At 37.4% G+C, this 24490-nt stretch overlaps 1 protein-coding gene across 1 annotated transcript in view; it reads right to left on the bottom strand.

Moving 5' to 3' along the window:
• Positions 1-12879, bottom strand: part of PAXBP1 (PAX3 and PAX7 binding protein 1) — a 31216-nt gene extending 18337 nt beyond the window's left edge. The window contains exons 1-7 of the mRNA XM_079101341.1: positions 12387-12879; positions 10931-11059; positions 6619-6795; positions 4778-4999; positions 4226-4329; positions 2925-3142; positions 2221-2410 (exon numbers count right to left, since the gene is read on the bottom strand). Of these exons, the coding sequence (XP_078957467.1) occupies positions 2221-2410; positions 2925-3142; positions 4226-4329; positions 4778-4999; positions 6619-6795; positions 10931-11059; positions 12387-12729 (1383 nt within the window). The 5' untranslated portion in view covers positions 12730-12879. The remainder of the gene's footprint in view (positions 1-2220; positions 2411-2924; positions 3143-4225; positions 4330-4777; positions 5000-6618; positions 6796-10930; positions 11060-12386) is intronic.
• Between the last annotated feature and the right edge of the window lie 11611 nt (positions 12880-24490).

Below are 24490 nucleotides of genomic sequence, written 5' to 3'. Positions count from 1 at the left end.
TTCCTGAACTGAACAGACTGCAAACGGAAAATAAAAAAAGATAGGTGGAATACAAAGATGTCTGAAATAAAAGCAATTGCATATATTTGTATGATTCCATTGCAAAAGTGGCAAATATTCACACAAAGGTCAAGCTAATGGGAGTTATTTTGTTCTTTAATATGCCACACCATGGGCAACAATGTCCCCAAATCTGTAATGATTATCCTTGACAGCTGAGTCCAAAGACTCATTAAAATGTGTTATAATCTGACATTTTTCTTTTTCTTAAGGACTTACTGCCAAATCATTGTCACTTACACTTCTCCACCTCCCACCCACCCACGCTCCTTTTTTTTAATCACACAGAACTAAAGACAAATGTACCTAAGATACATTCTTTTAGTCTTGGACATTAACATTTCTCTACTTTGAGTCATACAACCATGCTGGCAATATGAAGAATTTATCAACTTATAATTAAGATTCTGATCATGTAATTTTTCTCTTTAGGTACTTAAAATGCCCTTTAACAAAGCCTAAAGAAAAACTTGGAGAACTAAAACCTGAAAACTCATTTTTAGCTCTCACTCAAGTTTTTTAACAATATGCACTTATCTCAAGAGTCTGCACCATGACAATTTCTTTACCCTCTCCAAACTCAAAATAATCATTATTATTTTAGGATCAAATTGAAGGCAAAGAACATGAGAAGAAAGATAAATATAAGGAAACAAAACAATCAAAAGTTAAAATGACTTACAAATAATTTAAAAATCTAGGTTCAAAAATCACTTGAAAGATTAAGAGAAAAAAAATAAAGGAATGTTTATCTTTTATGGTCTTACCCTTAAAGAATATCTTTAAAATATAACAACTAAACTGAATAGTCAAATCTATCCATTTGTCCCTAAACAGTTTTTAAAAATTTTTAACCCCAATATTTTCAGGATGACAATTTTGATATTATCAGCTCATCAACACATTCTTAATACAAATGAATGCATAAAAGATATCAGAATAAAATACTTATCTTTAAAATTACAAGTATCTACCCCTTTTAATTAAAATGTAGTCACTGTATACATTTTAGGTCCCATTTCCAGTTCTGACTCTAGTCCCTGCTCAGCACAGTGGCGCTCATGCTTCTTCCCCACCTCCAAGCAAATGATCCGCCACAAGGGACATCATTACTCAGACTGTTATTACTTCTCCGGAAAACAAGAAGGGGATGTGGTTTACAGAAAAACATGATATATCCTATAGAGAAGACACAGTGAATGCTAACCATGCTGGATCTGACCACAAGCTTACTGAAACCATTAAGCCCCATCACAAAGACAGTGTTTTTCTGCTAGCCTTTGGTTTGATGGTACTGAAGCAATCAATAAAGACAAAAGTAAAACACTCATTTTATCATACTTTATGATTACAGATTCTGTGCTAATTCTAGCCAATGAAAAAGGGGAATATGCCTTTCAATCCAAAGTTTAAAGACAGAGTATTTAAGGACCATCACTTCAATTTTTTTGAACAATAAGGTGATAAAGTTCACAAATATTTATAAGCCAGTGTGTCAAACAGTACATTTATCTTAAAGAAAAATTAATTAGGATGTTAGTTGAGAAATTAGCTGTGTGCAGCTATTTTTAAAAACAAATAGTTAATAGGATGTAAAAAGTTGTGTCAACTATCATACTGAAAAAAGAAAAAAACAGAAAAACTTGGAATAAATGAGCCCTTAAAAGAAATTATGCCCAATGAATGATTTCTGAAATGAATGACATATAGGATTTTTAGATCAAAACTAGTAATAGCAATGGCAACCAAGTACCTAGAGTTAAAAAAAAAAAAAAAAAAAAAAATAACATAACTACTTGTAGGAGTATTTTAAAAATTAGTTTAAACCCGAACCATAAAATGAAAATTCCACCACAGAAGTCCCTTCTATTCTATTCAGCACTGGTCAATAATCTACCATTATATTGAGACAAGACTTGCCAAAGTCTTATTTAAATGTGCTCTGAGGTACTCTCTTTTTTTCTGTTTTTAACAATGGCACTATATTACCCTCAAGAGATAATGCCACTAATGAAGAAAATGAAGCATGACTTTTCATCACTTCTAAAGTTGAATTCAGAGGATATTTCCTGAGAATTAAAGAATGTTCTATATACATAAGGCCGTCTAGACCTCCCTACTTTGCCTTATTCAAAAAGATTAATATTTTTGCATTCTTACCTTTTCACTGAAACACTCAAGCAAGTCTTGGACATACCCTCGCATTTCTTGCAAAAATTTATACCGTTCACCAATACCCCCAGAAGACCCTTCTAATCTTTCAATAGCCCTGGTAGAATCCACTCGGCTTTGCAGATGCTTCTCATGCTGCTGTCGATTTGTTTTGTGCAATTCTTTCATGGAGTCCAACCTTCAGAACACAAAAGGATAAATATAACATTTACATCCAAAAGTTTATGCTGTCAGGACTCTTGCAATATTATTATAATGCATTTAGATCCATTATTAGAACATAAAAATACTTGGAATGGGATCTTTTCATCTGTACTGCTCTTTCTTTCAAAAAATGGTAGTTTATAGACTTCATATAAAGTTATTTGGTGGGCTAACCAAAATTTCACTGTTTTGCTTTTCCCCCCATATCTTGACTACACTTTTTCAGAGTCCAAGAGGTGCAAACTCAGAACTTTCTTCAAAAAGATCATGGAGTGGCATTTTTTTTTTTTTTATAACTTTTCGAGGCTTCCACAGAAGTAATCCAAGAAGGTAGCAGAACAAAGTATGAAGTCATCTTCTGTTAGGCTTTTGAAGATGGGCCAGTGAATCTTCTTTGCTGATATTCTGCATCTGCTACCCCAGACTACATGTTGCCTGAGGGAACAGAAAGCTAGAGGACAGGTCTTTAAGAAGTTGATCTGCCCTACCTGTCTTTAAGCTGTTTCTTTACCAAATCAATAGTAACGGGAGTCATCTCATTACTGGGAGTTTTGAAAGGGGCTGAATTATCTGTTTTTTGAGATTTGGCATCTGATGATCCATAGGCCGTGTAACTATAAGGAATGCCATAGGATGAACCATAAGGCATTGTCTGGTAAGTGTTCTGGTAGTACATATTCACTTCAGTGGGTTGACTCGCTTGAACCTAGAAAAGAAATGGGATATGTATGAAAACTAATAGTTAAACATTAAAAAGAATAAAATGTCTTGAAAATTTAAAGAGAAAAACAACAACAAATATTATGCCCATTTCCCAAACAGCATGCAATTAAAATAAATTACTACAGAATTCTTCAAAGTCAAATACAGAGTTGGATGAATGTCTTATGTCTTCTTGATGGACTTGATGATTGTAATTTTTAAAAAATTAGATTATCCAAAGTTTAAAATTGGAAGAGACATTAAAGAAATTATCCAGGACTATCATTTTATCAATGGAAGAGGCTCAGGGACTTGTCCAATGGGTTTTTCAGAATAAATGGGCAATCAGAAATAATAAAGGCTTTTGACTCTAGTCCAAGACTTTATATTGTTTTGTTAACACCACTCAAATACATGCAAATTCTGCCTCAAAACACTATTTAAAAAAAAAAAAAGTTTACATTTATGCAATTTTACCCACAATACTATTTACTTCCATAAAACAAATCATTGTTAAGTATTTGGGGAAATGTCTTTCACCTAACTGTGCATTTTCACATTCCTGGGAAATCTATCTTCTTCAAAGTAATTTTTTTGGGCTAATTTTTTAATTTGTTCTAATTAAGATTGTAACATGACAGTGGAATGCATTTATACATTTTAATAGATCATACACAAATGGAAATAATTTTTTTGAAGTCAGAGAAAATAAGGCATACAGGAAACTTTGGCATGCATCAAAATCACCTAGAGGGCTTGTTAAACAGAGATTGCTGGGCATGACCCTCAGTTTCAAACTCTAAGATTTGGGTTTCTAGGTTATGCTGATGGACTAGTTGAAAAAACACTTTGAGAAACACTGATCTAAGAAACTAGAAATTCATCATTCTGACTGTAAAAAGCAAGATGTAATTTAACAGTTTCTTCTAAAGACCTGTTCAATACATATAACAAATGTGATTTTCTTGATTATGCTAACTGAATCAATGACAAAGATTCAATATGTATTACGTTCACTTTAACAAAATAGAAAAAAGGTCTTTTTTTCTTAACTATTTTTTAATTTTTGAGGTTTAATTCTTCTTACCTGAGGGATATTAATTCCTTTTCTTATCTGCTCTTGCTCCCATCGGCTGAGTTCTTCGTCTTGCTCTCCAGTTACTAAAGCATCATCGTCACTCCCCTCAATACCTGCAACCATGAGCAACAAAGGAAATTGAGCAATACCCAAAAAGTGGAATGGGGGGGGCGATGCAGTCTGGTTTCACAAGAATTGAGCACTACTGTTAATAACTCAGTCTTAGTATTTAAAGTAATGGTTAAAATCTTAGGTTTCTTAATCTCTGCAAGCTTGACATCAATTCTACAAAGGGAAGAACAAAAATCTACTGCCTCTTAAGAACATTGAGAGAATTATATAAATTAATGTATGTAAAGGGTTTAGCACAAAAGCGTTCAATGCCAGTAATTATAATCGCGTTATAGTTTTCAAAAAATTTTAATAAGTTGCTTGTACCCAAGCAAGAACAGTTCTCTAAAATAAAAGCTAAGTAAATGTAAATAATCTTTATTTGATTATAAGTTTAAATTGCGTTTAATAACAGTGCAATGAACTTTCCATCCAATTAAATCAAGTTACCTATTTCCTCGGCAATTTTTTGTCTTTGTGACTTTTCTTTCACAGAAAACACTATACGGCGTTTCTCATCATCGTCTTCGTCATCGCTGGCATCGTTTTCATCCTCTCTAACAAGGCGGCCTTTACCAGGTTCACTATCGTGAGGAGTGAAATCTCCTAATTCCCGAGCCATTTGACGCTTTTTCCTTGCAGCATGTATAAAAGCTGCATCTGGTATTTCTCCTGAAAACAAATGCTAAGAATTGTAAAATACGGCAGTGGTAGGGTAATGAAATCTATATTTTCTTATAAATATGAAGAATAAGGAAATTGAAGAGACCTGTGTCACAGTAATGTTTTAATGTTAGCTGCTGGCACCCCCTTCCCAAACTATGCCTTCAATCTAATTCATTTATTTTTATTTAAGTTTAAATGGAAACTAAAAGTCAGTAAGGAAACAGCAGTATATATGGAAAGAGTGAGATGAGGGAAAACCACCAAAGTAATTTCATCTGTATTTTTCTTTTTCATTTTTAAGAGAAATAATAAAACTACATCACTAAACTAGAAAATTGATAAAAAAAAATGACACCCATAATCTCATGACCCTAAAAATACTACTGATTCATAATACATTTCTCTTATAGTTTTTCAGTTTGCATGTAAGCATACTAAATGTATAACTTTGTATCTGTTTTTCATATTAAACCATAAAAAACTTTTCTCCCTGTTGTTCTACATAAACATAATTTTTAATGGCTTAGCAATATTGTCTGAACAGATAAAGTATAATCAACTATACACTCAAAATAGCCTTTTGCCTATATTAAGAATTAATAGCTTACTACTGGCCTAATTGTTATTTTTCTAAATTTTGCTCATTGTAAATAATGTTGCAATAAAAACACCTCCTAGATAAATTTTTAGATAGGAAATAACAAGGTCACAGATAAGAAACACTTAAAATTCATTCATATCGCCAAATACCTTCCCAAAAGGACGACAGCAGATAGCTACTAGCCACTAAAGATACAAGTACACAATTTATCACAAGTTCCCCGGCCCAGGATAGGCTTTTTTTTTTTGTTAACATATTGGTTCCTTTTTTCTTTTTTTTTTAGTTTTTATTCCACTTTATTCATTTATTTTTATTCAGCATTCTTTAAATTTTATAAACATTAATAAGAGGTGGGTGGTACCTCTTCGCAACTGAAATTTGGCTACAAACCATTCATTTATTCCAAAGCTGATTAGCCAGTATATATATTTGCAAACTACTTCCCATAGAAAACAAAAAACAAAGACAATATGGACATAAAACTAACTGCAATTTTTGATTTTTATAGCAGATCTTGAAAGAATTGAAGTGTTAATCAGAAAAAAATACTTTGTGACCATTTACCCCTCTATTTGAAGCACAGTTGCTTTACTAATAAAATTGCCTATCTGAGAAAAAACTTGTTGTGGGATACAGTGGCGCATATCTCAAATCCTAGCAGCTCAGGAGGCTGAGACAGGATCACAAATTCGAAGTTAGCCTCAGCAAAAGTGAGGCACTAAGTCAACTCAGTAAGACCTTGTCTCTAAACCAAAATACAAAATAGGGCTGGGGATGTGGCTCTATGGTCGAGTGGCCCTGCATTCAATACCCAGTACCAAAAACAAAGAAAAGAAAAGAAAATACACTTGGGAAAACTGGGAAACTTCTAGTTCTCTCAGTTTCTGTATTTGCAAATGTATACACCCTGGCTTCAGAGTTGTAATAATCAGAAAGACTAATTTCCTTCCTTAATAACTATTTTTAAAGATGACCCATTCTTGAGAACTTAGTTTAGTTCTAAGAATTATTTTCAAATACATACCTGGACGGAGAACATTCAAAGAAGATAAAGCATTGGAGAATGTTCCACCAGCCTTTGGCTTTTCCTCCTCCTTCTCACTCTCCATGTCCATTTCATCTTCACCATGCTCACTGATAATAACTCCATCTTCAGGATTGGTGTCTTTGACATGCCCTATTTTGTCCAGAGGTTGTTCATCTAAATTTTTGAAGTAATTAAAATATAATTCATAAATTAAGGAGGCACATTTTATTCAATTGTAGGCTTAATGCTAAAACGTGGATTATTTCAATTGTTTATTAAAAACTCAAAACTGATGCATGAATATAAAATAGCCCAACAGGCATACTTAGGTGAAAATAATATAGAGCATACAGGGATTAAGACTTTAGCTAATTTTAGTCAAATTTTCAACAATTTAATCAAACTGTCTTCCTCTGAACTCCAAAGGTAACTGCTCATACTTCTTTTAAGCATTATTTCATTTTGTATGGCAACATTCCACTAAACTCTACACCACTTTGAGGCAACTTTCTGTTAAAAAACAAAACAAACAAAAAAAGAAAATTTTTTTCTTTCAGACCAGACAGTTCTCTTTGAAACTTGTTACCTATCATCAGGGAGGTGAGATTCCCCCAATAGTCACATTTACACCGTGCTAGCCTGACCCCACTTCCATGACTCAATGTTTTAAGAATGAGCTCTGACTGAAAACAGAGGCAAGTGATTCTCTTTCTGGGAATCTGGAATTGGGACAAAGAGAAATTAGAGATGAGGTAGCTTTAAGAACCATAATATGTGAGGGAGCTGTGGAGTGGCCACATTCTATTGGATGAGCAGAGAAGAGGGCTTCTCGATTTCAGTCCATTCATGGGCCTGTCTCAAGACTGCGTTTCTTCCACTGGGGGTCAAACAGACATCACTACAGCTTTAAGATAAACTGTCCTGGGTTTACATTACTTATGACTAACTAATCCTATTATGCTTTCCATTCCAAGCAAAATCAAGAAAATCAAAGCGTTTTTACCATGAAGCCCTGGACCTGGCAATATTCACAATGGGCACAATGAATATAATGTAAGAGTAAAGCAAAAGTTTATTCTAAATCAGAAAAATGCTTTTTCTTTCTTTTTTTTTTTTTTTTCTTTGCGGTGCTGGGGATAGAACCCAGGGCCCTGTGCTTATAATGCAAGCACTTTACCAACTGAGCTATATCCCCAGCCCCAGAAAAATGCTTTCTGTTGTTTCCCCAGCATGGTCCCCTCCTAAAAATGCTTCGAAAGTTCTCCCTTCTTCACAAGCCACATTCTAGTCCCTTAATTTAAGAGTCCTAGAGATAAAGGACTTCTCCTTTTAACCTCCATTTACCACCTATCTCATTAGCCGTAGACTTCCTTCTTAATGTATTCTGAAGCTATGAGACTTTAAAATTCATTTTATCAGATGTACGGTTAGGTAGAGTAAAAAAAAAAAAAAAGCTACCCATTTCCTTCTGCTCTGAACTCACACTGAATCAATGGCTTTCCGCAGACTGAAAATAAAACTGCAGAAAGTCTACTTGATCAGATATGCTTGGACAATGAATAATTTCAGCAGTATTTATAAGATTCAATGTTTCACTGAGTTCAGAGTTACTTGCTTATAACTGAGCAAATATAAGGGTGAGAACTGGATGTTTTTGTTAGTGGTCTTGTGACCCATCCAGACATCCAACTTTGTTCAAGGTTCTACTGGTGCTTTGGTTTCATTTACCACTACTACTTCAGGAAACTTGCTCTCACAATTAACTATCTGCTTCACCTTAAACTTGGTCAGGCTTTCTTTCCTCTTCTACGTGATTTCATTGGTCCTTCTGGCTATTGTCCTCTACTTCTCTCTGCTCTCTTCCACTTTCTCAATAACTTTCAGAGTCAGCAAACAAATGGCCCTTGGTTTCTTCCATTCTAAGCTAATCCAATAACTGCAGCCACAGGTAATTCTGATAGTAAGGTTGAGTCATTTAGGAAAAGGTGTTCCTTCTTTTTGTGGCACAAAACCTGGCTAGTGGCCAGACACATTCCTCAAGAAAAAACTTAGCAATCCTGTCAATAGCCCTTTGCCTTGGGCCTCACTTTCCTGATCTTTTTTATACAACCGACAAATATCTTCAAGCTTTCCTTCCTTTTCTTCTTTGGCCTTACTTTGGTACATCTTCCCCATAATATGTATGCTTATTACAGGACAGTAGTCTTTGGTCCTCAGTAACTTTTCCTTTATACTGTCTCCCTCTCAATTCCATTCGCTTTTTATTATCACCTCAAATAAGCACTATACCTAAATCTACAACTTCAGCTGTTCACTAGTCATTTCCATTCAAATTCAAGTTAAAGAGTAAACATTATTTTAGGAATATCACAAAAATGGGGGTTGAATCAATATTGTTCATCTTGAAGTTAATTCATCTTGCTTATGTAAGGAAGACCAGAGGTAGAAAAAGTCTGATTAACAAAAGGGCTTCTAGAACCACTATTTTCAGCAGTATTAATGATAACCTAAAATACAAAGGCTCCTCTTTTGGGGGAAGATATCAGTTGATATTTGGTGAGTAGACTATCAGAACTATGTGAGGGTGGAAGGCAGGAAGAAGTCACAGAAACCTCATAAACCTCATACTCACCTCAATTTCTAACCCAAGTGTGAATGGCAACCACAGCAATGGGCCTTTTTTAGTTCCCACTTGCCAGGATCTTTCTTATACTATTTCATTTTACACATTTGTTTCTCAAGAGGTATGGGGAGAATGAGGCAGTTTCCTGGACTCTAAAATAATCAATTCCCCTAAAAATACTACTACTCCTACTACCTGCCCTTTTCTACATACAATTCATAATTATTCTCAACCACCCTGGTACAAAAATCTCAAATTTGACTATTTCTTTTAAATTTAGCATCAAAAGCATGTATAATGTCTATCAATTCTCCTTTGGAATGTTTCTCAAATAATTCTTTCTTTCCATTTCCTTTACCATACTAATAGCAAATATTTTTAATCTATCCACTATTTCCCATTGAGTCACCTTGATGTTTTTAAACTCATTATAAATAGATCAAAGCTGTTCTTTGAGTTGAAACTGCTTCAGACCTCTAATCTCTAACCATGCCAATCCATGCTGCATGTTAATACCAGGTTAAGGTTTCAAAAGGCATTTATCATGTCACCATCTTGGTGTGCCAAGGAACCCAGCAATTCTAAACACCTTACTGCATAGTGAATATCCTTCACAATCTGTCAATAATGTATCTTCCACATTATGCATCTTAACTACTTCCTTTACCAATCTCCTGCTTTTGCCAGTCAGATACACTTGCTCTTTTCTAAACAGTTTTAGTCATTTTAATTCTTGATATCACCAAATATTCCCTCTTCTACTTTTTGGAATTCTAATTATCAAAGATACAGCTTCGTGCCCCACTTTTCTATGAAGCAGTCCTCCCTCCTCTGGGGGAAAAAAAAAGTGTAGTTAGCCTCTGACCACTCATTGGGACATTTTGCTAAACATGGAGTCTTGTTTACATGATGTTGTCTCCACAACTAGATTGTATATTTGAGTGAGAACAGCATACTTATCCATAAGAACCTGTAAAATAATAATTCTACAAAATAAAGATATTTCTATAAAGCATTTATACAATAACTCAGATCAAACATGTTATAAAGAATCTACTTTCCTAAAGACAAAATAATGGCTTAAAAAATGTTTATAGTTAGGGGTAGGAGGTGTTACTCAGTGATGCCTACCACACATGAGGTCTGAGCTTCCATCTCTAATCATGATGGGGAGGGGAGATTAAACTTAGGTTTTGAGAGGAACAAAAGATATCATCTGTACTATGTACCTGCCTCATACTGAGGAGTCTTCACGCATGTTTCAGGGAAGACTGTTAAGGGATGTATTATCAACATTAACCTTACTGTATTCCTAAAAATTCTCTAAGAATTAAACCCACTGTGGAAATAGCACCAAAAATGTTAAAAACTTGTCTCCATAAAATACCAGTAGAGGAATTTCTACAGTACTCCTCTAAACAGGAATGAACCTGTGTCCACACACAAGTAAGAAAACTGGAAGATTTAGTTATTGCAAGAGAAACATTCCAGTAGCAACAATTTATCTTTCTTAAAAATGCATTTACAAAAGCAACTGGGTGTGAAGTAAACAACAGAACTGCTTTCTTATTCAAAGTGGACACTTGAGAATGACAGTGAAAGGAATGAATTCATAACATGTCACAAATCACAGAGAAAGAGATGTCCATTTGTCACTTCAAAAGAATCCTATTAGTTGGTACTTACTGTCTGCTGATGAGTTGAGTTCTGTCTTAATCTTAGATTTTTCAAGATCTTCTTTATATTCTTTCTTGAGCAATTTTACTATCTTTTTGCTGTAACTTGATTTCTTCACTTTGAAAACTTCTTCATTTTCTTAAAAAAGAAATTAAATAAGGTCTATACCAAGCACTTTTCCTTCTTTCCCACGATCAAATGTGCTTTTTAAATTCTTCCAAGTGTATACTCCCAAATAATCAGTAATTTAAAATTACTTCAGATATCTATCAGAGACTCTCAAAAACTGAGGTCAACTTCATATATTCATCTGGAGTAACGGCGTCTTGAGACTTTTAAGGCATAACACAAGTAACTTTACAAAAATGTACTTATTACTACTTTCCTTAAATCAACTACTTCAGGAGGAAAAAAAATCACTCAGAAAGTCCCTAAAATAATCTTCAAACCATTAAGGAATCTGAAACAATATATCCAAAATCAAAAGGTGCTATCAAGTCTGAGTAACTCCACATCCATCACAAACTGACAGTTGAAGACTAAGCTAAAAGCAAACTACTTTGCAAAAATAAGTTTTAGTGATGAAACTACCCTCTTCAATTTGAAATTTTAGGTCAAGTGCAAAGCTACCAAATAGTCTACCATCAAAGACAAAAACTGACCTGTACTCCTCTCAAACAAAGTAACAGAACAGATAAATTGCCTGCCTAACTATAAACATGAAAGCATTTTGAATCAAGATGTAAGATTTTCAAAACTCTTAATTTCATTTTTCATGACACAGACTTAAGTTATAAACACTCAACTGGCTGAGAAGTTAACATAAAAAAAAAAAAAAATTAAGGCTCATTTAGGTTCAGAAATCTAAATCCACTGCAGCCTGATTTCTCACAGGAGACTGGAGGAAGCAACTGCATGTTTTCCTGTTACACCGTCTCTGCACTGTTCCAAAACCCAAGGCGAAAGCAGACGTCTGCTACTTAGAACCAGAGGTGTGACTCCGGACTTCTGCTCCCAGACCTACTCCTGCTTCTCAAAACCCAGCCTTCCTGTTCAAAGATGCCTGGGAGCAGGGCACCGGCGGGGCGCGGGCTCAGCGGCCTGCAGAGGGCTCAGAGAGCGTGCCGAGAGCAATCTTTTGAGGGACTCAAATCAAGTTCTCTGACACCCAAGACAGAGACACGGGACGGGGAGCACCGATTTCCACTTCAAAGACTCGGATGACGGATCAGAGTTCCTTCCCCGGGAGGAGGAGACCACGGGAGAACGAGGAGTAGAGAAAAGGCTGGTGGGAACGCGTCCCCCGCCTGAGCACAAGGCCGGAGGCGGGGAAAGACTCGCGGGCGGTCGGGAGGGAAGGGGCTGTTCTGGGGTGCGGGAGTTCGGCGTCGCGGGAAGGCGCGCCACGGGGCGGGGGTCTGGGGTCGGGATGCAGAGGTCTGGGTGCCCGAGGCGCGGCGGTTACCTTCCTCCTCGTCCTGGAAGCTGAGCAGGCTGGCCCGGGGCACCTCTTTGTTCTCGCGAGGCCTCTTGCGCGGCTTCAGCCCGTTGCCGGGCTCCGCGCCGCCGGGGAAGCCGCCCCCCACCTCAGCCCCGAGGCCCGGGGTCAGCGCGGAGGGCGGCGGCAGCCCCGGGCCCAGCAGCGACTCCCCCCCGGGGGCCCTGTCCCCGCCGCCAGGGCCCGGTTCTTCGCCAGTGGCCGGCGGCGGCAGCAACGGCGGCGGCTCCTGCTCCTCATCGCGCTCCCGCTCCTCCTCCTCGGAATCGTTCCTCTTGCGCACGTTCACCCGCCGGGCCTTTCGGAACATCCCTGCGGTCCGCACAGCGGTCACACACCGGCTCCCACACTGCGGCCCAGACAGCGCGGAGCTCGCCACGGCGCACGCGCGCTCTCCGGAGCTCTAGCCGGGTCGTGTCTTCCCTCTCGCTACTGCACACCACCGAGTGCGCATGCGCTTGAGCTCCCACGCTCCTTCAATACTTAGAGAAAGAGCGCCTCGCGCCTGTCGTGAGAACGTCAGCTTCTGCACCGCCCTCTTCCGGCGTGGAGGACTATTGGCACGGAACTCTGGGACTCCAGTGCTGTTCGACAGGTCACAAAGAGGATCATAGAGAGGGGAGTAAAGAGTAGACTCTATCGTCTCTTGGACAATGTTGCTGCAGTGCGTCTTCCGCAATTACGCGAAGCGGTCACGTGAGGAAACCTCCCGCCAAGCGCTGGGCGGGGCAAATAGAGGCGGAGGGGAGGAGAGGAGCCAGAAGGAGAAGGCGGGTTGGGAGGGAAATTGTGTTCCTTGGGTGAGTGTCCCTCTCGAAGCTGAGACTGGGAGTTATCAATAATTGCATTACTACTTTGTGTTTTTACAGCTTTATAGCCATAGAGCACTTTGAAAGACATTAAGTTTCGTTTGTGATAAACTGTTACCTGGGGTGACGTCACCACACAAAGCTGTTACAAGGAAAGCAAATGTAGTGTTTTGAAGACAGGGAGTTTGCGAGCAATTCTGTGACTGAATTCTTTCCGAAGCATCGTTAATTTCAGAAACAAACGGAAGGAAAACTGGGGGTGGGGATGTTGTGACAGTCTTCAGACTTGTGTAACAAAAGGACTATCTTAACTGCCAAGGTCTTGACAAGGTGATTGCCTCTGAGGTTGAACCCCATTTCTCTTTTTATCGCCAAGTCCTTCCGGCATGCTTAGCCTTCGTGTGTATACATGGGTTTTGTGAAATCAGTTTCATGGTTCAAAATTCAAAAAGAATTCGCAGTGAAAAAAATGCACTCCTCTGCAGCAGTGTTAACAGTTTCTCATGATCGTCCAGAGATATCCTATGAACACAAAAGTAAATGTGCATATTTTAAATGAATTTCCGTTTTTACACAGATGGTGTGTAAGCTATACTTTTAACCTAACACATTGGATACTGGTCTAAATCTGAACCAAAAAGAAAAAAAAAAAAGGCTTGTCTCGTTTTTCTTTTACACAGCTGCATCATTTACTGAAGAGTCTCATAAAATTTGATATTGAAGTTATTTCCAGTCTTGTTTTTGTTGGGGATTTAAAAAAAAAAAGATACCTTAAACTCTGGGGCTTTGGCATTCTGAGTACTTGGAACTTTTTAAAAGATCTCTCTGGCCTTTTGCCTTCCTGTTTCTCACTCTACTCCCCCACCACTACCACCACCACCAAAGTGCAGAGAGGGGCTTTTTCAAGAGTTCCCTTAACTGCCTAAAGGTAGAGTCCCTAGAAAGGAATTCAGTTGTCATGAACCCCTTCACTGGGAATCTCCTCGACCAGGGAACATTGACTGTATCACATCAGAAGAGATTGAACCATGACTAGTCACTGTCACCTATTCTGATGGGCTTCTCCAAGACAACCTGTATTACTTAAAAGACTATCTGAGATAGAAGACAAACTTTATTTACCATAAAGCTCTTCCCTTTATCCTCCCATAACTTACCACCACCTGCCCCCAGAAGCCTCATGCTCCTATTCTTTTCTGTAGCTCAGTTTGCCACAAAAACTTTTAATCATCTGCTTCTTTATCAAGTCTCATATTTTGTGGGACACCTGTGCATATGTACATAATTTAAATGATTTTTCACTTGTTAGTCTGCCTATGGACAGTTTAGTTCATAGCCTCAATTATTGAAACTTCAGAGAGTAACAAGTTTTCCCTCCCCTACTCTATAAATAATCAATACTTCAATGAAACGCTCTGAACACTTGTCACATCAGTAGAATGTACTAGAATTGGAATTGCTGGATCCCAGTGTATGCTTTTTTTATTTAGCTAATTCTAAATTGCTCTTTATAGAAGTTGTTCAATTAACTTCTACCAACAAACAGTTTCACTGATATTTAAATTCCAGATTGAAGCAGAAGGCCCCAAGACCACCAAGAATTTCTATTTTGTACACATCTTTTCTCTGGTTTTCTTTGCCTAGATTTGAAACCTACCCAAGCAGGGCCTAGTTTTGGAGCTAAGAGCACCTCCTTGTAACATTTTCCATCAGTTAATAGGAAAAGTTAATGCCATCTTGGCTTTTATTTTACTCACATTACTCTTAGTTCTTATAATATGGCTGTTCAGCATTGGTTTAAGTTCTGATTCCAACAAAATGTTTTATTGGCGAAATTGAACTCCCATTTTCAATAACAGAAGATTCAAATTATGCCTCGTCAGCTGCCAGACACCTGGGCCAAGAGGTAGCAAAGATAAGGCCCATAAGCAGAACACGTTAAAAAAGTGACCTAAAGTTTTTGAAAGACCACACATTGAAAAATGCTGATTGGGTATGAACAGAGGGAAGAACACTTGTGATTTTATAGTGAGCCCAAATATTCAAAGATAACAAATATAATTTATAACTTTGCCAATCTACCTTATTCAGGTAGTTAAAGGGCAAAATTAAACACTAAAAAGTTGCCTTGCTGCACAAGTAAGCCAATATTCCTTCTACCAGATATTATAGATCTTGTGGAAATCAAATTCCTGAAACTGGATAGCTGCTACAACTGCCTATCAGCTGGTTTGCTATTGGAAATGAATTATTTGAGAAAGTGCTTCTGTGCTTTGAGCATTAAATTGAATAATTTATTTTTTAAATTTATTAACATAGTGTATCATCACCATTTAACATTGGAGTGTCTCTAGTATTCCAGGATGATAAAGACTATAGAACTGTTGTATCAACTGTTACATGTGAATCAATAAGTTAGTTTAAAAACATATTTCTACCAATAATTTCAAAATGATTTTCTCCCACCAGATTGTGACTTTACATGAATTAATTGACCCATAAATTCAAATGAAATAGACAAGTCGGTTTTGTTCACTGACTCAGCCTTGAATTTTTTTAGTCTAGAACAATGATTACCAAATGTATGAACCTCTGAAAAATTGTCCCTAAGCAGCTGCCAGATAAGAATATTAAGGACAGTCTGTTCATAGACAGTAGCCAAAAGCCCATTAGTGGAAAAAATGGTCCTTTATTCTGAGATTATGTCTTTCATTTTAGTATTAAGATGAGAAAATATCTTTCTTTCTGTGAATTTCTGTGATAGTATAAGGTAATGGTTTTCCAGTCTCTCCATGTCTTGTGTGTTTGTTTTGCTGTACAGGGGGTCAAACCCAGGGCCTCCTGCATGCTAGGCAGGTGTTTCACCACTGAGCTTCTCTGCCAGCCCTGTGTTTGGCAAGCACATGCCCTAATTTGGCTAACTAAAATGCAGTGAAACCTTTCTACTTTAAAAAAAAATTTTTTTTTTGGTCAGGTAAAAATCTGTTTAGAAATCCATGACCTAGAATTGTTTTTTTTTTTTTTAACTATACCTCTGGACATCTCAGTTCTACTTTGGAAATTTAGACTCATTTAATTATTCAACTAAGTTTCTTTAGATCTTTCCCTGATAAAGGCAGGTCTACATTAACTAAAAAATAATGTAAGCTTCAGTGAATGAGGAAGAGAATTTTTATGTTTCATTCAGTGTTGTAGTCTTGGTACCTCAAATGGCATTTTGCACACACCAGCAGGTACTTAATAAGTATTTGTTGACTGAGTGGTATTAGACATTATCCATTTCATTTATCTAGTTATAAACGTTTTACTCCATGTCGATGTATGCATACAGGTTATATCCCTTTATTCCTAAAACATGATCTCAGTGTACTCGTTATAAATTACTGAGGTGAATTAGTTCTTAAAGTACTGACAGACAGTTCCTGTCCACCTCTGGGAACTGACTCCTCATGAAGAAGGGCACCCACACCCAGAATGCAGAAAACCAGGTTACATTGTCCTGACAGGGTCAAGGCTGGGTTGCCCATCCAATGTGAACCCATCAGGTTTTCCCAGGATGTTGCACTTAAGGCAGAGATAATGGCTGGATGTCTAATGAACCCTAAAGCTATGGGAAAATCATAAATTTCTGTGTGAAGCTCAGGAACCAAGGAAACTAGTGAGTGTAGCAGAAGAGAAGGAAGTAGCTGCAGGGAGAGAAGGAAAGAGAACAGCACATTGGATACTGGTACCTTCCCAGGCCCTTGTTCTTACCTGTTTCTAAAACTGAATTGTCCCTGCCTGGGGGTTCCCTTAGTACCCCTGGAATCCTTGCAGTAAATTCCCTTTTTGTTTTGTTGTTCTTTTTAATGATTTCGTGTGTGTGTGTGTGTGTGTGTGTATACATGCTTAAAATGGTTTGAGTTTATTTCTGTTAAAACCCTAGGACCCAAAAATCTTAGGACCCATGAATTCTAACAAGAAAAATTAAAAACCCTGAATTGTTTTAATTTTGTATTATTGTTGATTTTATTCTTGCAAATTATGCAATTTTTAAAGAATTTACCAGCTCACTAACTCTTTAGCCATAGCTTTTGCTCAGAGAAGAGTTTTGTTCATTGTTGTATTTTTTAAAGCTATCCATACAGATAACCCCACAGGCAAGCATTTAGGCAGCAGGCAAAAGGGAGGATGGCCCTTTCTCTTCCAAAATGTAGTTACTGCAGCTAACTGGCAAATAGAGACAAGTGCTTTCATCCTTCGCATGTGTCTTGCCCCAATTAAAAATATTAGAAAACTTCCAGGCTGTGGGTGTAGCTCATTGGTGATTGTGCAATTAACACGTGGGAGACCTTGGGTTCAATCCCCAGGGCCAAAGAAAACATTATAAATTATTTGTTTCAAACTCCAATAAATTAAAATTTAGCCTTTGATTCTAATAATGAGAGCATCTTTTCTATCAAGCCATTCATCATGACTCAAATCAGGTTTAAAGGTTCCAGAGTTTTAAAAAGTTATTATTTAGAAAATTTTTAAAAATAACATCTGGACGGACACTTGTGCCAGTGGCCATTTAAGTATTTTTATCATTAGAAAATGTGATTTTCCAAAAATGAGGCAAACAATTTCCCTGCAAGATGATCAACAATTAACAGCTTTAGGCTATCTCCTTCAGGAAACTTTTCTTAAAACATCTCATGTAAAGTGAGTAGTTGAAATCATCCAGCATTACTGTATGAGAGAGTGTAGTTCAGAACCATAATACCCACATGATATTTATATTACATTCACAATGAACACTTTATAGGTATATCTAAGAACTGTAACACTAAGGCAAAAGCAAAAATAGTAATGTATCTTTGCAACGTTTACCACCTGTGTTGGATCAGTATCATTTATACATTATTGTCTGTCCCTCTGGCTAGGAGTAAAAAATTAAAAGCAGATACACTACTGAAGACAGCAGGGTTAAGAACATCCCCTCTGGGTATAAAAGAGCATAAAGTTTCTTCTTTTAGTATTGTTTAGTTTTACTGAAAGGTAGCAAAGTTGTACAATAAATACACAGTAAGTTTTATTGTGATTATATAGAGAATAATGAAATGCAGCTTTGAATTAAAAAAAAAAAACTTAAGTGGACTTTTAAAAGTAATCTTTTCTAATTAGGAAATACTTCCTATGTAGAAATTTAGAAAATACAGAACATTTTTTTATTGTACTGGGGATTGAAAGACAGTAGAATGAATTGGACATAACTTTCCTATGCTCATGTATGAGTACACGAACAGTGTAACTCCACATCATGTACAACCATGGGATCATGTACAAGAATGGGATCCCAACTAGAATAAGTTATACTCCAGGTATACACAATATGCCAAAATACACTCTACTGTCGTGTATATCTAAAAAGAATATTTTTTTAAATTGGGGGGGGGGAATAAAATACAGAATAATATGAAGAAGAAAACAAATTGCTTATAATGTTATGAATATTTAATATTGGTGCATTTCTTCCAGAATTTGATATCTGAGGGGATGATCTTGCATTCCTGGCTGCCCCTCATCACCTCCAGTAGTCCTGTCTACCACTCTACTTTGGTCATAATGATTACTCCTCGGACCTCCCCAGGGCCTGCATCACTCCTGCTGTCCAGCTGACTTGCTCTACCTGCAGCCCAAGGAACCCTCACTTTCCGCTCTGCATGCTCTTCCTCTGCCTGTTTCCCTCCTTATCCACACTGGATTTCATAGATCACAGTCATTCTCTTGCACCACCTTCAACTCTTTCACCCCCTCTTCTTTGTTGTACTCACTCAGCAAACCTTCACCATGGCTCAGACATGGCTTTCTCTGTGTCTATCCCTGAGCAACGAAATTTTCCTGTTCTGAATTATATTCATAAGTACAAACTTTAAATGGATGCTAAATATTATCAACATATAGTATTTTAATATGCCTCTTGCCAAGCCACAAAGATCAGTTGGCCAAAAATTATATAAGGTTATGTGAGATTTTAATGATAGTCAGTGACCTCAAGTGTAATATAAATAGATAAATAAAAAGAGAGAATTTTTTACTATGCAAACTAGACTATTTAATAATCTATTTCTTCTGTGAGACGCTTAGAAATATCAATAATTAACCTGGTAACAATTTTTAAAAACCTGAACAAGTTCTGAAAGATTTTACAGGCCAGATGCTACAGCACATGCCTATAATCCCAACTACTTAAGAGACTGAGATAGGAGAATCACAAGTTGGAGGCCAGCCTGCACCACTTAAGGTGACCCCATTCCAAAAAATTAAAACTAGATAGAAAAGTGAATAAATAAATAAATATATAAACAAGCAGGGATAGCAGGTAGGACTGGGAATGTAGCTCAGTGGTAGAATACTTGCCTACCATGTATGAGGGCCTGTGTTGGTTAGTATTGGTTAAAAAAAAATGTACAGGCAAATTCTCCAACCAGAGGAAAAATTAAATTATAAATCAAAAAAAGCCAAGCAACTCCTAGCTGAAAGAAAAAACAAGGGGGCTAGGGATGTGGCTCTGTGGTAGCATACTTGCCTGGCATGCACAAGGTCCTGGGTTCAGTCCCCAACACTGCAAAATAAATAGGGAAAAAATAAACCAAAAAAATTTTAATTCTTTGGGAATTAATTGAATAGTTACCCAAATATTTGAATCAAATATAAAAATAAAATATAAATTGTCTATAAACTCTATAAGAGAGATGTTGCTATTTCATATAAAATATATATATACCTCAGGGGCACTTGGAATTATGTGCAGCTTCAAACTAGGTTTATAATTACAAAAGGAGTAACAAAAATGAAGTATTCAATCTCAGAAACTATGAAAAACACTTAAATAATTCAAAGAATGTGGGAAGTAGAAATATTCAAATATAAATTAGTAGATTATAAAATAATCAAATAAAAACCAAATTGTAGGGATTTCAAAGAAAATTCTAAGCCTAATAAAGTAACACGTAACACACATACACATATGCACACCATAACTTTAGGTGTAACTAGAGAAAGGGAAGAGGCCACATTAATTATAAGAGAATATTGTGTGCAACCTGGTGACAATACAAATGAAATTCTACAGAAGATGTTTCTTCCAACAAAGTACAAATTACACAAAACTAACTCAAGGATTGCCTAATGTCTCTTAACGGAACAACAGAGAAAGATTTTTAAGTAAGAGGTAATATACTTTGTGTTAAAAACCTGGAAATGATTATGTGGTTCTTTTTAAATCAGTTCCTCTTCCTATCACCCTAATAATCCAATGGTAAAGACTTTAAAATGTCTTAAGAGACGACAGTGAAGAGGCCACACATATGAGAGGCTCCACCAAATGCATCTGTCCAGTACTCGTAATATGTCTTCTTGGTAAGCTGACTTGCCACATTGTGAGATGCTTATTTATATATATATATATATATCCTCCTCTCTTCTCAAAGTTCTTCATACTATAACAATATTGTTATTCTTCACTGAGGAGATAAGTCTTTGGAGGGAATGGAATCTACAAACCTGCTTTTCATCTGTCCTTGTCATCCTTTCCTCTGCTCATGGAAATGAAAATGTTCTCCTCCTCCTTGAAGATTAATCCACCAACTTGTGCACCAAATTCCCATCCCTTTGGAACTTGACCCTCAAAGCCATCCCTTCTGTCACCCCTTCCTACTGTGTCATCCCATCAGCATGCACAACTGCTTGTCCCATCCAATCACCTCCTAGGCCTTCTCTCTGTGCTGTGGCTCCCTTTCTCTGGTCTCTTTCACAGCCAGACTTCTCCATACCTTTGTCTCCATCCCTGCAGGTACATCCTTATGTTCTATTCACTCCTCAAACCACTCCAATCAGACTTCTGTCCCAGCAATTTCACTGACACTTGTCTGGTCAGCCTCACCCATAACTCACCTCTCATTCTTCCCTCTTATTTGACCCATCAATAGCTTTTAGCCTGATAGACCCACTTTCCTGCTTGAAGCACTGCAGTCTCACTGTGTGCTGGATCTGCTTCTTGGGGTTGAAAGAACTGATTGTGTCTCTTCTCAACTCCAAGTTCAGTGATAACACACTCATTGCTTGAACTTTGCCATCATAGGAGAATTTATGCCATGAAAATCAGTAAAAGTCTCAAATCAGAGCTCCTATTTTTCTGCAGAACTTCCAAACAGCCCTTTAGTGTGTTGTTTCCTCCTTCACCAACATTGTTGGCCCTTCAGGAGATATTCTTTAAATGATCCCTGAGTTTTCAAGTGTTTCTTTGGGCCTTCTTTTTTTATTGTCTTATTAGGGGATCAAACTAAGTTCTATGACTTGAAATACTCTCATGATTTTGATGATCTTAGGCCTGTGACTAATGTGAATCAGATATTAAGTAGATTTATTGAATTCAATTAAGTGGCAAATAAATCATCAATCTCCTTTTGAGCAATTGCTTCACTTGCCCTTATCCCTAATGGAGAGTGAATGTCTATTTTGGGACACCAAATGATCATATGATTTTAGTTGCCCCAAATGAGCTGAGGTTATCTGAGCTATCCAAAAGTTGGATGTGCACTGTATAAATGAATGAAAGTAGCATATACATGATTGGGGACTGGCAGGTCTCAGACATAAGCACATTGGCAAGAGCAGATGACTGCTGCTCATAGTGCTCACTATGTCTGCATTACCACCCTTCATGCCCATAGCCCTTCCTCCAAGCCATACATATGCCCTCTTTAGGCATTCCCTGTGACCAATTGATTAAGGAAGAAAAAAATCCAAGTCTCTAGTTCACAGTTCCATATTGTTATGGTCCTAACTGGAAGTGGACTCTGTAGCATTACAGTCCTGGTTAGGTGTAGACAACGAGAGTGGTAAAGGAAGAACATCCCAGTAGGCAGAACTTGAAGAACTTCAAGCAATTCATCTGGTTGCTTGCTTTGCTTACAAAGAGTCATGGCTGGAAGGAGAGAGATATATTGACTTATGATTAGTAGTTAATGGTTTGGGTGGATCACCACTCCTGAAGTGGGATTCCTTGAGAGAATTTGTCTTAATGCTCTTTGAAATCCATTGTATGTAACAAATGAGCTTATCTTTTATGAATCTATAACTAACTTATTTTTATGCATCTAACTAGGTTCCATCCTCATTAAAATTGAGAAATGTCACTCACATTATTTTCTGTATGATTTAATTACCTCACAGGAACCCAGATTTAAAAGGCTGAAGTAAATTGCCAGAGATTTGAAAGGAATAAGACAGGGAGATATGGGGAAGGGTTATATGCATAGTTTCTCAGATTAGAAAGAAGTAGGAGGATATTGGTGATTAGATGGGTACTCCAAAGTCACCTCATTGAAAAAAATTGCTCTCAATAATCAAGGGGCTATGATGACTCATTCTCTGGGCACTAGTCTACCTCTCTAGATAGCTATTCCACTGCTTATGCAGTAGTCTCATAAATAAAGTAGCCATGGTGTCAGGGATGAAGGTTTATTATGGATTCAACAACAAGGATTTCCTTTCACTCATAAATGCAGATTCAAATGCTTAGTGCCCAACCCATCAACAGTAGAGACCAATCCCCAATTTGGAACATTTCCTGGGATAATTAGTCAGTTTCATTACAGTAGATGTTTTCCATCATAAAGGGAACAATAATTTTCCTTTACTGGGCGAAATAGGTGCTTGTCCTATGTACTTTCCTGTCTGTAGTACTTCTACCAATACCACCTTCATGGAATTAGTGAAACCTTTAATTCACCTGATGTTCTGTCATATAGAATATTGCTTCTGACCAGGGACCAGTTTTTTGATGCTAAAAGTGATGCAGTGGCTCCTGTTCACATGATGTGCTAATGTTTCCATGCATCTCATTACCCAGGAGAACCTGGTCTTATGGCATAGTGGAGTAACCTATTGAAGCCTTGGCCGTGGCATCAGTTGGGAAGATCCTGGAGAGAATGGGGTTTGTTCTGTGGAATATATGTAAAATATATTTCAAATTTCTGACCCTTTGTCAGAACACATAGCTCTAAAGCCTCAGGACTGGAAGTGGTAGTGTCATTTCTATTACTTCTAATTACTTTGAAATGTTCACTTCCTGTCTCTAGAAATTGGGCCTTTATCTGCATAGTGTTTCTTTATTCAAGGAAGAAACGCTTCCATCCGAAGACGCAGTGAAGATCACATTTAACTGACAGTTGAGTATGTACCCTGGCTATTTTGGGCTTTTCATGCTTGGAATCATTAGTGGGGGAAAGGGGTTACTGTATTGTCTTAGATGATTTGTGCGGATTAGTGAAGAGAAAAAAGGTTGCTGTCGCCTGGTGAGGTAGTGAAGAACATATCTGGAACCTAAGGGATCCTGGGGCCAGTTACTGGTACTTCCATATCTGGAGAAAAATTTTAATGGAAGACTCTTGCAGTCCAACTGAGGCAGGACTGCCAATGGCTCAGACCCCTCAGGGATAAAGTTTTGGGTAGAGATCCTGGCTGAGGGAGCTAGAGGAACATGGAATGGGCCAAGAGGCAAAAAGTGTGGATAACCAATTATGCCTTATGACGGTTACATGAATGGCCATCTTCCTGTTCTTGCTTACCCTGTTATGTACATTTTTTATAATAATTTAAACAGTCTAATTTCACTTCAATCTCATCATCTCCTGCTGTTTTTTATATGGAGAAGGTTAGTGGTTATCAGCTTTAGAATTTAATCCTTATTAGATGCCAAGGAGTGAGTAAATGTGACTATTCTAGAAAGGGATTGTTTATCATCTATAGATGGAAGCAATGACTATTGGATTTTAGCTCTGCAGAATTGGGGAAAAGAGTAAGAGGATTTTTATATGTGTGAAGTTGTGAGGGAGCATGCTTTGACTATTGTTATTGCCTAAAAGTATAAAAGTGGGGAGAAAGACTTGTATGAGTGTTGGGAAGTGAAAATGGTGGAACATTTCGGATGTGAGCCTTTGGCACCTGGCATCTTTGCCCACCTCTCTTTTGTACCTTCCTGTACTACAAGGATAAGAAGCAAAAGCCACAATTTGAAGATTCCCTGGAAGCTGGCTTTCTGAATGGGACTTAGGTTCTGCTGATTAGAAACTCACTTGTGAGCTTTGAGCAGTTGAAGTGAGGCAGGGACTGTCTTCTACTGTAATAGCTCATAAACAAGGTCATGTTTAGTGAATTGTGGCAGTCAGACTTGGTGTCATTCTCTCTAGTCACCAGCTTTGTGGGAATGTAGGAATAATGGCAACTGAGGGCAGC

This window comes from Sciurus vulgaris (assembly GCF_902686455.1).
Source record: "Sciurus vulgaris genome assembly, chromosome: 10".
In the NCBI taxonomy this organism is placed as follows: Eukaryota; Metazoa; Chordata; class Mammalia; order Rodentia; family Sciuridae; genus Sciurus; species Sciurus vulgaris.
Note: the sequence above shows the minus strand (reverse complement) of the source record. Positions and strands in the feature narration are given on the sequence as shown.